A 15266-nucleotide genomic window follows, 5' to 3' on the forward strand; every position below is an offset into this window, starting at 1 on the left:
CTGTGTATTTTGCAACCTAACTTTCCTCCTCAGTAAGCCTGGTTTCCCAAAGGGGAGACTATCCTCCACATGAGGTTTAGGCTTTGGCAACTGTGCCTCAGTTCTGCAGGAACATCAGTACAGGCAGTGACAAGGCTAAATGCAAAAGCAAAGCTGGAATGATTTTGTGATTATAGTGGAAAACAGTATTCTAATACGAAAAAGACACTGAATTGTTAATGTCCAGCTGTTGAAGGTGCCAGAAAATATTTATGTTCTGAGTATGTAAATGTCAGGAGCTCAAAGAGGAATGTTTGAAGATAAGGTCACCAGAACTCTAATCTGGAGAGCGAGTCCCTGGGGACTACACCTCAACTGCAGCAGCATGGTGGTGTTCCCTCTCATATTAACTATGACAGAGGACGTGATGGCTAGAATTGAGAGCCCTGGCAAAGAACTTAGTCATGAGGATGAAACGTCACTGTCTCCTAATTAGCAGAAACTTCGAGGAGCCCTTGAAAGAGAAGTTGGTGACAGACTGAGAATTAGACTATCATCTAATTTTAGAGCTTGGAGCTTTGTCTAACCCCGACGTTTTGCAGATGAGAGTACTGTTGACTAAGAAGAGTGTGATGACATGTCATAGCCCATTCAAGATGGTGAAGGCTCAGATCCAAGGGCCAGCACTTCAGTATCTATGTCCTCCTCCATCTGCATTGATATTAGCTGGAGAAAGCAGGGGTTTACGAATCATTTACCTCTGATTCCTGTAATGAGGGATATGACTGCATAGATATGTCCAATAAATTAAAGTTTTCATCCTTCGAACCCTTCATCAATACCGAATAAGAGTATGGAAAGTGGAAAGTTGTAACTAAATCCCTTGATGATATGGGCATCTTTGTGAAAGAGTTCCTTGGCCTGTGAGAAATCAGTTGGGCATTTTGAGTAGCTGTGTGTGGCTTGGTTTTTCCATGGATTTTGTTGATTTCTAGAAAAGTATTCAGATTTGTTAGAAGTAAGGTGTGTGGGTGAGAGAGAGAATATACAGATGAGCATAAGATTATTTTTACGGAGATGAAATGCTTATTTTACTTTTGTATACATATGAATGTTAAGTGAAATTCTTATGAGTATATACGTACTAACACATAAAATCTCAACATTCAGGCAGATTAATGATCCAGATTTTACTATGAATATGCAAGATATAACCATCATGCCAATATTAGTCCAAAAGATTCATATGTCCTTTTGCAGTTTCCTTTATAATTCCTTTTTGAATTATAATCTGGAAAAACTTCCAAACTCTCATTAAACCTTTGAATTTTCACTTGTATTTTCTAATAAGCAGCACAGAAAAAAACAAAACCCTTTATAAAATTGAAGTTCAGGTCAGAGTTGAAAATCCACGCTCCCGTTTTTTTACCTGGATGATTTTCTGAGCCTTATTCCCAAGTTTTTAAAATAGAGTTATGTAAAGTATCCCACATGGATATTGTGGGGTTCAGAATGATAAAAATAGAAGTAAAAGCTCTAACAGATTTTATATGAATTTTATATGTTTTTCCTTTTGCATTTCTCATATGTTCCATAAATTTGTTAAGTGATGTTTTCTCTTGTATCAAAACTTCCTTTTAAAAATATCCATTCATTCCAATATTCCTCTACAGTTAAAGTCCTGGAATCTAATGAAAATGAGTTGGTATTATGTTGACCTTTCATCATCTCATAGACTGAAATCATGTACTTCCAGATCTTCTCTGAGTAGAGTGTTCGTTTTGAGTTCTGGCTCCCTCTCAGTTACTCCAACTGTTCGTTGTATTCCTGCCCCCAAACTTGTTAGCCCCATTATGTCACTTTGGATATGTACAAGTTCTTAGGGCATTAGGTATAGACATTGTATGGCACTGTAGAAAGAATCGTTTCCTTCCCCCCACACACAGTCTTGTCACTTCCATAACTACAATAGTAGCACCTTGAGCTGATGGGCTCTGAGTGTAGCTTATCATAGTCAACCTTTTCATAAACACAACATCCTCCAATTTGGATTGTTTTTGCATGCATTATCTTATACTGATTAGCCTTTTGAAACTTCTCTCACATTTCTGCAGACTTGGGCTCCAGAGTGGTTCTTAGTTTAGTTTAGGGTTTCTGATTTTTAATTATACCCCCATCAAATCTTAAAAGATCATATAGCAACTCTTCCTGTAATGAATCTTATTTGGGAGTCTGCGAACATTAGAGTTTTGTTATTTACCAGCCCTTGTTGTGGTTCAGCTGCTACAACCTACTGACCTTCATTCATTAACCAGATATTTATTTATGCCAAGTACTGTACTAAATGCTTAGGTACAAAGGGGACCAAGACAGTTAAGCTATAAGTACTCTTGAAACTCACATTCCATAGAAGATAAACCACAAACCAATATATGTATTATAGTAAATGCCAAACATGAAACAAAATGAGGAGGCAAGGAGAGACTGGAGGACAACTTCAGATGGCATGTTTAGGAGAGGGCCTTTCTGAGGTGGCATCTAAGCCTCTATCTGAATGAATGGCAAGAAGGAAGTAACCATGTCATGTTCCAGATGACAGTGTGTAGAGGTCTGGTGATCTTGACCAGAATGTTGTAAGAGTGCATGACAATTGAATTGGTATTGAATTGAGTTGGATGGCAGATGATGCAGTGCAAATAGGGGCAGTTTTGTCCAGAAGCTTTGCTGTGAAGAGTAGCTAAATAGTATAATAGCTCAAGGATAATGCCGGGTTGAGGAAGGAATTTGTGTTTTATTTTTTCAAAGTCAAATGATACTATGGCATATTCACACGCTTTATGAATAGTCTGTACAGAGGGAAATTTACATGGCAAGAGAGAGTGAGGGTAATTTCAAGGATCACTTAATGAGAAGGTGAGAGGAAATGTGATCCAGAGGGTTGGCTTTTGATAGCAACCAGAATACAACAGCCTTGTTCAGGTTATGCCCTGGTACAGTTTCTTGACCCAGTATGAACCCTTAAAGATGTTCTTCATAGCAGCAGTTAATTTCAAAGTATGGATTTCATGGTGTATCTTAGATATTTTCCCTAAAAGATCTGTGGAACCAGAAGTTGAAAATGCCCAAATGCATGTACTCAAAAGCAATAGCAATAAGCCTTCAGCATAGTCCCAAAGGTCAGTGAGATATTTCTTAAAAATTCTCAGGGACTTCTTTAACTCTAGAGAAGATGACATATACTACAACACTTAAATACGTAATATGACCTTCAGTGGAAATGCTGATGTGATCTGCCCTTTCTGCATTGCTGAAGTAATAGCTATTCGGTTTAAAAAACATGAAAGTTTCACAGTTTATTTTTTAAACCTAAAGGAACTGTGCTGAGAAAAAAATTTAGAAATACAAAAATTAGTGTCATTTATTAAAAAAAAAAAAATCACAAATGTATTTATGAACCTGAACCAATCCTGTAGTGAAAACTGAGCAAGCATCACAAAGTAGCACTTATTTCAGGAATGCAAAGAAGATTTAGAATTAGGACATCATGAATTTGACTGATCATATTAATAAATCAGAGGAGAAAAACATTCTTAGTATCTGCATGGCTGTTGAAAAGATAGTAAAATTCAGTATCCCTCCCTGATAAGAAAGGCTCTTGGTAAAACATGAAAGAAAAGACTATTTCCTTAGTATTATAAATCAGTGGCCAATAACAGACTTAGAGGAAGAGATATTCTTATTAAAGAAAAGAAATATGATTATATAAATATAGCACACACACATATATACATATATGTAGTACAACAAATGCATCATTTTATACATTATGATTTATCCCTGGAAAACAAGAGAAAAGCATCTGAAATTAATTCGAACTCATAAATTATGAAATAAATGTTTAAAAATCAGTTTTCAATAACCTAGATGTAGTGGACAGATACCTCGAAAGACATAAACTACTGAAACTGACTTGGTAAAAAAGAAGTGAAGATTTGTAATAGACCTATGTAACAAGATTAAATTAGTAGTTAAAACAGTAACAACAGTCCGACTCAGTGGCACATGCCTATAATCTCAGTGGCTTGGGAGGCTGAGTCATGAGGAGCACAAGTTCAAAGCCAGCCTCAGCAATTTAGTGATACCCTAAGACCCTGTCTCAAAATTTAAAAATTTAAAAATAAAGGGCTGGGGATGTGGTTAAGTGTCCCTGGGTTTAGTACCTGTAAAAGTAACAACTCTCCAAAAGCAAAGTTCAGGTCTAGATAACTTTAGTGGTGAGTTGTACTCAGTGTTAAAAGAAAATTTCACAACTAGTCCCTTACAAACTCTTATACAAAATAGAAGGAGAGAACATACTTTCCAACTCATTCTGTGTATTCAGTAATGCCCTGATACCAAACCAGAGATATCACAAGAAAACTACAGAGTAATATTTCTTATGAATATAGACCAAAAAAATCCTCAATGAACTATTAGTAGAATAATTCAGGAATGTATAAAAAGAATTTTACAACCTGATCAAATAGAATTAATTAAAAGTTGGTTTGATGAAAATCAACCATCATAACACATTGTATTCGTAGAATAAAGGACAGAAGTCACAATCTCAGTAGATTCAGGAAAAGCATTTGACTAAATCCAACATCCTTTTATGATAAAACACTTAACTAGCAATAGAAGAGAACTTTCTCAATCTGATAAAGCTATGAAAAACTTAGCTAACAAAATACTTGGTGGTGAAAGACTAGATGCTTTCCCTTAAAACCAGGAAAAACACAAGGATACCCACTTTCTCCACTTTTTTTAACACTGTGCTGGAGTTTCTACTGGGGTAACTAGGCAAGAAAAAGAAACAAAATGCATTAGAACTAATAAATGAGTTAATTAAGATTGCGTGATATAGGATCAGTATTCAGAAACCAGTTGTATTTTCACACAGTAAAGGAACAATCTGAAAACAAACTTTTAAATACAAATCAACTTATAATAGCATTAAAGAGAACAACACACTAAGACTGCGTTTTAACAAAAGAAGATTATTTGTACACTGAAAACTATAAAATATTGTTGAAAGAACAAGTGGAATGACATCTCAATCATTTGTAGATTGAAAGATGATGTTTTTCAGATGGCAATACTTGAACTGATCTACAGATTTAGTGCAATTCTTATCAAAAATCTCAGCTGTCCTTTTTACAGAAATTGATAAGATGGTCCTAAGAGTCATATGAAAATGTAGGAGATCCAGAATAGCTGAAACAGTCTTGAAAAGGAAGAACAAAGTTGGAGGACTTAGTTTTCATTTCAGACTTACTCAAAGACAGTAATCAAGACAGTGTAACTAATTTAAGGACAAACTTATAGATAGAATAGAACTGAAAATCCAGAAATATAGCTAATTGGTTTTCAACAAATTAGCCAGGATAATTAAAGGGAGATGGGTTAGTCTTTAAAAAAAAAAAAAATGGTACTGAGATAACAATATAAATATAAATAATATACTATAAATATAATGAAATAATAATATAAAGTATAATTATAATAAATATAAGTGAAGTGGGCTCAATCTCATATACAAGAATTGACTGAAAATGGATTACAGACTGAAATATAAGAAAACTTATGATACAGCTTTTGGAAGAAAGTGTAGGTGTTAATCTTCATGACCTTGGATTAACAAATATAACAACAAAAGCACAAGTGACAAAAGAAAAGAATAGGCAAATTGGACTTATTCAAAATTAACTCGATCTTCAAAGGATACCATCAAGAAAGTGAATCCATAGAACAGGAGAGAATATCTGTGAATCATAATGAGAAGGTATCTAGACTATAAAAAGAATTCTTACAACTCAATAATAAAAAGACAATTCAATTTAAACACGGGCAAAGAATTTGCACAGACATTTCTCCAAAGAAATTATACAAATGACCAAAATGCACCTGGAAAAGATGCTCAGTATCATATTCATTAGGAAAATCAATCTAGAACTACTATGAGATACCCCTTCATACTAGGATAGCAAGAATCAAAATAATAACGTCACCATTGTGGAAAAATCGAAGTTCTCATACATTGCTGGTGGGAAAATAAAATAGCATAACTGCTTTTGGGAAACAGTTTGGCAATTCTTCAAAATGTTGAGAATGCAAGTTCCATATGACCCAGCAGTACCCATTTCTAGGTATATAGCTGGAAGAATTGGACACGTTTTCACACAAGAATTTGTACATGAATGTTCATAGTACCATTACTCAAAATGTTCCAAAAATGAAAACTTCGAAGATGTCCGTCCACTGATGAATGGATCAATAAAATCCAAGATATTTATATAATGGAATATTTGTATATTATTATTCAGTTATAAAAAGAAATAAAGTTCTGATTCCTGCCACAATATTGACAAACCCATGAAAGGATTCTCTTGAGTGAAAGAAAACAGCCACAATGTTCACATACCATTCCATTTATATGAAATCTGTAGAATAGGCAATTGCATAGAGACAGGAAACAGATTAGTGGTTACCAGGACAGAGGGGAAGGAGAGAATATATAGAGAGGCTGCTAATGGGCATGAAGTTTCTTTTTGTGGTAATGAAAAACTTTTAGAAATTAGTGATAATGGATGTACAATTCTCTGAATATATTAAAATCCACTGAATTGTACACTTTCAAAGCTTGAATTTCACAGTATATGGATATCTCAATAAAGTTGTTAATAGTAAATAAATGACTTATGTGTTTAAAAAGTTATCATTTTCTATGTGCCATGGATAACAAATTTTAAGAATATAATGGAAATAATAAAAGCATGATAAAATTTAAAATGTTGAGAAAGAGAAAATTATCCTACTGATACTAAATACATAGCGTAGAATTTAAATAAGAACGTGGAGCTATCTCAGGAACATACCAAAACACAAACCAACAAAGTCAACAAAAAGTCCCCATCACAAGTATTAATGTATTAAGGATAGTGCTTCTCATCAGTGGGGTGAGTATAGGTTACCTGTCAAATGATGGTGGTCAACACCTACCTGACTTTATCAGTTGGCAATTTGGGTTGAAATAGCAGAAATTAATCATGGCCAGCTTAAGCAGAAGAGCAATTTACAGGAGAGATATTGGGCAGCTCAGAGTCAATGGAAAGCCAAACTCAGACGATGAGGGAAGCAAAGGAAGCTAAGGAGCTGGGAATACAACCTTCTTTGTGCCACAAGAATAGGATGGATAGCATGCCCCCACTCTGCTGTCACAGCTCAGGACTCTCGATGTACCACTGCCACCATGACTAAATCCTATTTGTGTGTTTCTGCCACTCCTTCCACAAGAGACCTAGGCAGAAACATCCAAGGCAGAGCCCTGGTGATGGGCCTGTGTCTTTATTGCTGGAATAGCAAAAAGAGGCCTGCCCACCTTCAGCCACTGTGGTAGCATCTCCCCAGGTGGGAAGGTGCCCAAATGCAGGGGAGCCAAAAGTGACAGATTTCCACAACATTTGGGATGACTAAAATTAGAACCATACTTTATATCATAGACCAAAATAAATTCCACATGGATTCAGAATTTAAATGTAAAACTTAAGATCATAAAAGTACTTGCACTACACATGAATATTTATGTAATTGTGGTTTGGGAAAGTTGCTAAGCATGATATAAATATTAGAAAGCCATTAAAAATATTGATAGAGAATAGTCAGTGATGCAGAAAGGGAATCATGATTTGTTAAATTTTAAAAATTTACGTAAAAATCGTATATTATTACATTCTAAAATATTATGACACTTAAGAAAAAAAAAATAACCCCTGCCCAGTGATTAGAATGTCATTTACCAGACCTTGACCAGTGGTTATCTCTTGGATGGTCACCTTAAAGTTGATTTTTTTTTTCCATCCTTCCCTCTCTATCTTGAATGAATTTTTTCCCTAAACTTTTTTTTTTTTTTTTTTTTTTTTCTTTTTAAATTTGAAAGGTAAGTGATTTGGTTGGTTAGTTTGTGAGACTATATGGAGTATCTGGGTCTCCATAGGTAAATTTGATGCTAAACACTATAAAAGTGAAAATAACTTACAGAGCAGGTAAAGGCAGTTGCTTCAACATTCCCAGCTGTTAAGTCTAAGTAGCTGGAAGAATGTGCTCCATCTGGTGGCACTTCAGAAGGCAGAACTGAATAATTGGACAATGACTGTAGGATTGGCCCCCATGTCATGATGTTTCTCTTTCTGCCCCCAGTGTTTTTTGTCTTGGTTTGTTATATTTTGTTTTTAAGGGAACCCACCTGCTTGACAGGAAACTAACTAGTTGGTATTTAGGGTGTTGGCATCTAAGGGGAACCAGATGCAGGGGCACTGGAGATTTGATTATGGCCTGTATTTTATCACTTTATGCTCTTACCTACAAAATGCAAGTTCCCAGCATTTCCTATTCTTCATCCCTAGATTGTGATCTTGTTCCATCTTATCTAGGATTTCTGTCTCAGTAAAAGATGCTCCACGTCTATTTGGCATGAGGGTGGGGGGTCTTTGCCATCTGAAGGCCAGTCACTCACACAGAAGGGAAGTTCCTTTCAGAAGCCTTGACATTGTTAAAGGATGAGGGAGGCCATTCATGTCCCAGAACGTCTTTCAGTTGCAGTTGTAGAAACAGACCAAGAGATCTGGAGATAGCAAAGAAAGAATGAACTTAAAAAAAAAAAAAAAAAAAAAGGCCAGCTATTCAAATTCTTGCCATTCAATTGCTTTTCTTTCTTATAAAAGAAAAAGAATTATTCTGACTTTGAATTCATTTTGCTAAATGCCATTAGTCTTTTACTATTAAGGAGAGATGTAGTAAGTAAACATGGTCTTGCTGGTATTTTCTAATTGAGACTCATGTTCTAAGAGTTCTTCATATTAAAAAAATGTTTTAGTCACTTTTCCTATGACTATTTCATCAGGGGATTCATTGAACATTTCTGTCATGTGTATTTCTCAGTCATAAACAGCATGACTCTGAACTTCTGTAAGTCTCAAGGTACCTCTGTCTTCATCTTTCATGTTAATATGGGCACCCCATTGTTCTGGACCAGAATTTGTTTGGTATGCAGCTGTTTGGGCCATTCAGTGGCTTAGTGATGCAGTTTCTATCCCTGTTATTTTGCCATATGGATATAGAACAGCTTGAGCATATGTATATTTTTGAGTTATGCATTTTGTAAAACTTTTGTAGTTCTCTCGTGTATATTTTCTGCTCTTCCCCCCCCCCTTTCTTTTTTTTTTTTGGATGACATCGATCAAGTAGTATCTAAACAGGAGGGGGAAGTATGTCCCTTTTCTCTGGGGGATGCTAGAAAGAGTTCTTTTACCCTGGTTTCCTCGGCATCAGTGTTTGAGGTTCTCACCTTGGTCATGGGCCCTGGATGCTCTGGTGCTTGCAGTATAGCACACGGGGTAAGGAACGGGGAAGTGCCAAGTGCCTCATTATTGAGGCAGTGTCCTATTCCCCCAGCACCTCGTCCCCATGGACTGAGAAGTGTAAGTGCAATGTTTAGAAGGACACACATGGCCAGGTGGCTCTGCTTTGAATGACAGTACCTATCAGCATGGTCACTGTCTTGCCTCCCAGTCCTTTGTCACATCTAGGTACGTCCAGGTCACTTACATACTTTTCTTGTCTCTTTCTAGGAGCCGCTTATTGCCAGTTCATGGACATGCTCTTTCCAGGCTGCATTAGTTTGAAGAAAGTAAAATTTCAAGCAAAGTTGGAGCATGAGTATATTCACAATTTTAAACTTCTGCAAGCATCGTTTAAGCGAATGAATGTGGATAAGGTAGGAGACTCACTTGTACCTCTGTAAAATGCACTGTGGTTCCTTAATGTTGTTTTCAACCAGTAAGAGCAGAAATCTGAGAACTGATCATCAGGATATATCTTGCTATCTCTACAAGTTGGAATCTGCTCATAGCATAAACATACTTTGTATATTTGTATGAGGTTTTAATTTCAGAAGTTTGTCTAAACTTTAGCCATTAGTCTAAAAACTCTTTAACAGGAATCACAAATATTAAACTGTTGTTATTAAGTCATGTTTTAGCATTGCAGATGAGCATTTTTTGTTTGCCAGCTATTTCTGTGGTTGTGCATCTTTGTTCCCTTGGAAAAACAAGTTACAGTGGGATTAGCATGGATTTGAATCCCAGCTCCGTGGCTTGAGCAAGTTATTTGAATTCTCTGACCCTGATTTTACCCATGTATAAAATCAAACTAGAAACCTCATACACATACTTAAAAACAGTTAAAATAAGAGAATGCATGTAAAAGTGTACAGCATAGTATGTCCTCAGATTCTCAGTGTCCAAAAATTTTCCTTTTTGCCCCTTTGAATTATAATTTTTTCATAAAATGATACAAAGATACTGAGTACTGTTTTCTTCAATAAGAGGGACTATTACTAAAATCCTCTGTCTCTTTCTGTATGTTTACTACTTTTCAAATACATATTTTATTCATATTCTTAGGATATATCTCTTAGGATGGTTAAACTCAGAAAAAATGAATTTTTGATTAAGGAAATAGAGATAAACCAGCATGGGAGAAATGGAAAACTTTTCTTTGCATAAATAGTAGTAAGAAATAGGCTATGGCAATAAAAAATAACTGAATTATAAGAGAGAAGAGAGAACTTAGTTTGGTAAGCTATATATTTAATTAAATATTATTAATATCTTCCTAAGTTAAAAAAAAGCATCTTTATCAAAATATTAAGAAAATAAGAAAATATGGCTTCTTGTTTTCTCAGAACTTTTATTTCAAAATAGACATTCTCTAACATTTTAACCTTTTGGAGTCTTTACAACCTACTTTATGTCCTTTGCTGTCGTTAATTTCCAATTAGTTCTTTTCAAAGATATTTAAAACCAAAGCTATAAGTATATAAGTAGGTTCTCCTTACTTATATAACTTAACAATGCCACTTGTGTGATTTTCATTAATTTTTTAAATCCACGCTGCTACCTGGAAAGAAAAAACACTTGTCCAAGGTTTATTGGTGGAACCTGCTATATATCAAAGAGTGGGCCCATGTTTCTCTAGAAGTGTGCAGAGAATGGATGAGAAGTTTTTAAAAATGTCCAAGAAAAATTCTTACAAAAAAATTCTTATAAAAATCCAGTGGAAGAAGACTGGAATTGAGGACTTTGTTAGCCTTTCTAGCCTTAATAATGTCATAATTCCATCCAAAAGTCCTGTGAGGGACAGTGATAGGTACTCCTATCATGCCTATCACAGCCCAACAGTGTATCAGAAGGTACTGAGTAAAGTTTTATGGGCAACCTCAGATTTTCCACTTAGGCCTCTAAAACTTTCATTCTGGCAAGGAATTCAAAGTTAAGTCAACAGAATGAAGTACCTTCTTTTATCCACTAAATACCACCATCACCTAAAACTATAAATTTGCACCTCTGGGAACAAAGTAAAGTAGGGAGTTAACTAAAGGACCTTATGCTGTAAGAAGTCACTTTCTAATAATCATATTCCCATGAACAAAAATTTAAAACTCAAACATAAATAATAAGTAAAAAGTCAGCAAACTGTCATGTGTAGAACCTTGTATAAGAGTTCAAGAGAAGTGAGAAGAGGAGCCAATTGACACCAGTCTGTGGTACCAGGAGAGTCTTCATGAAACATGGTCTCCTCTAAAAGTTTGCTTCTCTTTTCCCTTTCTGCACTTGGCTTTGTTTCCATTTTAACTGCATAAATTTTTTTTTGAAATATTTGTTACTAATGATTTTGTTTAGGGGGTAGCCTAAAATGCTCGTCACTTTTTTCTTTGAAGTGGCCATTTTCTTTTTGCTCCCTGCTCCCCTTTGCGTGGTTGGGAATGGACCCAGAGCTTTGCAAATGCTAGGCAAGTGCCCTACCACTGAGCTATATCTCTATCCCTTTTTATTTTTTGAGACAAGGTCTCACTAAGTTGCTGAGGCTGGCCTCAAACTTGCAGTCCTCCTGCCTTAACCCTCAAGTAGCTACATGTTTTTTAGTGGTCCTATTGATATGTATTAGAATATTGGTGATATATAGTTCTGAGGTGGCAAAGCCTTTCTGAAGGTTTAATTTGTACAGCTTCCATTTATATTGTCACATAATGAAACCATGTGTTTTGTGTATTGGGCTCATGTCTGAATCACTTGAGCCCTCACACTCCCCCTCCCATGACACACAATATCTGACACACCTTGTCACTTCCTCATGGGTCAACCCTCACCTAGCATTACCACCCAGAGATATAGAAAGTAAAATCTATTGATGGCATAGTTTGGAGGGCCCAGTACCTTTTCATTTTCCCTCAAAAATACTGACCCACTGAAGCAGAGCTAAACAATCAACTGCATGTTTTCCTTACTATGATTCCAAAGGTTCCTGTAGGGCCCTCAGTAGGCAATACTGGTTGACTCTTTAGGTTGCAGTATTAAAGATTACTCCATGAAAGGCTGATCTTCCTGCCTCAGAAGCCAAAATGAGTGCTGTGCACCTCCTCCTTCTGTGACCCCCTGTAACCCTCTTAATTAACCCCTGTCTCTTCCTTCGTACTCTCATGCCACATTAGCTGTGCTCTCTGGGTAGTCCATGAATTACTGAGCCTTGTATTGTGATTAACTGTTCTCATACTAGTCTCTTTCTACATTGTAAATGAGCTCTGGGAAAGCTCATTTTTTTTTCATATGAACCTTTACATTGGTGTCCATTTTTATTGACTTGAATCTTATTCATTTGCACTCTCTACTGGCCATAATCCTCATAAGAGTTTATCCCAAAATAACTGGGCCAAGTGTTCCAAAGAAACAGCAAGTTCATCAGTCTTGACAGCACAACATCCCAGGCCTATCGTTTTGTGGGGAGATGCTTCGACAATAAATATCCTATAAGGAACATCAACCCCTCTTGACTGTCCCTCTTTTGTCTGGTTTGTTAAGAAGGATAAACTATTTCAAAGAACCAACTGTTGTTTTCAATGAGTTCTTTAATAGGATGAAAAATTATGTTAATTCTAGAATACAGTTGGCTAAGAAGCTTGGGGAGAGATCAGTGGTCATGAATTGCAGGCAGATAGGAAATAGTTGAATTTGGGGAACACTTCAGTTGGACTAAATGCCACCAAACCTGAGGTTCCTGGCTCACGGTGATTTTTTTTATTGCAGGTAATCCCCGTGGAGAAGCTAGTGAAAGGACGTTTCCAGGACAACCTGGATTTTATTCAGTGGTTTAAGAAGTTCTACGATGCTAACTATGATGGGAAGGAGTATGACCCTGTGGAGGCACGACAAGGGCAAGATGCAATCCCTCCCCCTGACCCTGGTGAACAGATCTTCAACCTGCCCAAGAAGTCTCACCATGCAAACTCCCCCACAGCAGGTATTGTCACAACAAGCAGATTCACTCTTATCTCAGAAAATGGCTCAGACCCTCCTATGCTTTACCTTGTGCTTGTGATTGATTTGTCACAGCAGCCAATATTTTAATGCCTTTGGTTTTTTAGTATTGACTTACTGACTGCATTTATCTTCCTATGACCCATCTATCATAAGTCTAATGATCTTGATTTAAGCTATTAGAAAAGCAGAGTCATGTTATATCATTGAAGCACTATTAAAATAGTGCTTCAGGATATAGATTTCTTTTTAAAATTTGAACTAGTGTGTTTACATTTAGAATTAAATACTTTTACTGCTTAATTGTTGGCAGTACAGACCATAGTATGAACTGATTTATGCTGTTAAATATGGATCCTCATCTCTAATCCTTCAGAGGAAATTTATGAACTCGACATCTATCGCCTGTAGACATAGTGCCAATTTTTACTGATAATGTGGAGCAACACTTCTTTTTTATCCACCTTTGTCCAGAAATGAAGTCATTTACCATAAATAGCAGAAACTTTAAAATTTTTTAAACTTTTGTGCTTGCCTTTTTAAATTATCAATATCCTTGACATAAAAAGACGACTTTGCCAAGTGAAACATGTTCTTGTAAAATTGGGTCATAATCATTAGCTCCAGTTGGTTAGTGGACAGTGAAATAGTGATACCCTCAGAAGCCATTTGTTTCCATGCCAGTGTGGAATCTGATGTTCAGACTTGTGAAATCACTGACCTTAATTTTGTAAATAATACAGATCCCTTAGTTATGGCCAACTCCCAGCAGACTGGATTAAAAATTGTTAGCAGTTCTAGGGATGTGGTAGTAGCTTTGAAATCACAGTTTCTTCACTGTTAAGACTTTTTGTTTGTTTTCCTTATATCTGAATTCATGGTTGTATTCCAGGTAAACCACTAAGACCTTTAGAAATCTGGCATTATTCTTGTATTTTGTATTCTTTGTATTTTAAATATTTTATTTGGAAAATATTTTTAAAGATAATAGTGTTAATATGCATAATTTCCTGTATTTTAGATGAATTCTTATTCTTCTGGAATAAAATAATGGTTAGGAAGAAGAAGACAAACTTCGGGAGATATTTAGGAGGTAAAATAGACTGAATATTGTTAGTGGATTGACACTGGGGTAAAAGAGCAGTGTCAAGCATGACCTCTTGGTTGGTCTCACACACCTAAAAGGATAAGGGTGTTGTTCAGGAAGAGTTGATAGAGGACCGGATTTGGAAGGAAGGAATCATGTTTGTTTTGAATGTGCAGAGTTTGAGATTCTTTTGCAATATCCAGCAGGAAATCTAAGTAGGTTGTGTGTGTTTCTGGAGCTCAAAAGAAGTGTGGGCTACAGGTGAACATTTGTGAGTGTTCCATATATCTATACACAGAAGCTGGAAGTGAGTACAGAATGATAAGGGGAAAGTGCCTTGAAGAACTCATGATGTTAATGGTTGAATAGAGGAGGAAAAATGTGCATGGGGCACAAAGAAGATGCCCAAAAGATTGGAGGGAAGTAGAGAGTGATGTGTTACGGAAGCAGAAGGAAGAGAGCAGAATGAGCAACAGTATCTAAACCTTCTGAGAAATCAAATAAAATGAGACCTGGTATTGGATTGTTCAAGTTGGAGTTCATTCACTGAAATAGTGGAACAAGGACTGGACGAAAGAATGACTTGTAGGAAAGAAATTGAGACAGTATCAAAGTCCAGCCTTGGAGCCATAAAATAGATTGGTTATACAGATTAAGAAAACTAAACACATATCTTTGAGAATACATACAATATATGGGGGAAGAAAGAATTAGCAGCTGAGAAAAAAATAAAAGTGAAGAAAACCAGCAGACCACAACATCAGAGAACAAACAGTAGGAAATTTCTAGAA

The 15266-nt window shown here is 36.0% G+C and overlaps 1 protein-coding gene across 5 annotated transcripts in view; it reads left to right on the forward strand.

The window, feature by feature from the left end:
* MAPRE2 (microtubule associated protein RP/EB family member 2) overlaps window positions 1-15266 on the forward strand; it is a 144029-nt gene that overhangs the window by 95375 nt on the left and 33388 nt on the right. For all 5 annotated transcript variants that reach the window (XM_079108589.1, XM_079108588.1, XM_079108587.1 and 2 more), the window contains 2 exons: window positions 9645-9790; window positions 13158-13371. In XM_079108589.1, coding sequence (XP_078964715.1) covers window positions 9645-9790; window positions 13158-13371 — 360 coding nt within the window. The remainder of the gene's footprint in view (window positions 1-9644; window positions 9791-13157; window positions 13372-15266) is intronic.

This window comes from Sciurus vulgaris, assembly GCF_902686455.1.
Source record: "Sciurus vulgaris genome assembly, chromosome: 13".
Taxonomy (NCBI): Eukaryota; Metazoa; Chordata; class Mammalia; order Rodentia; family Sciuridae; genus Sciurus; species Sciurus vulgaris.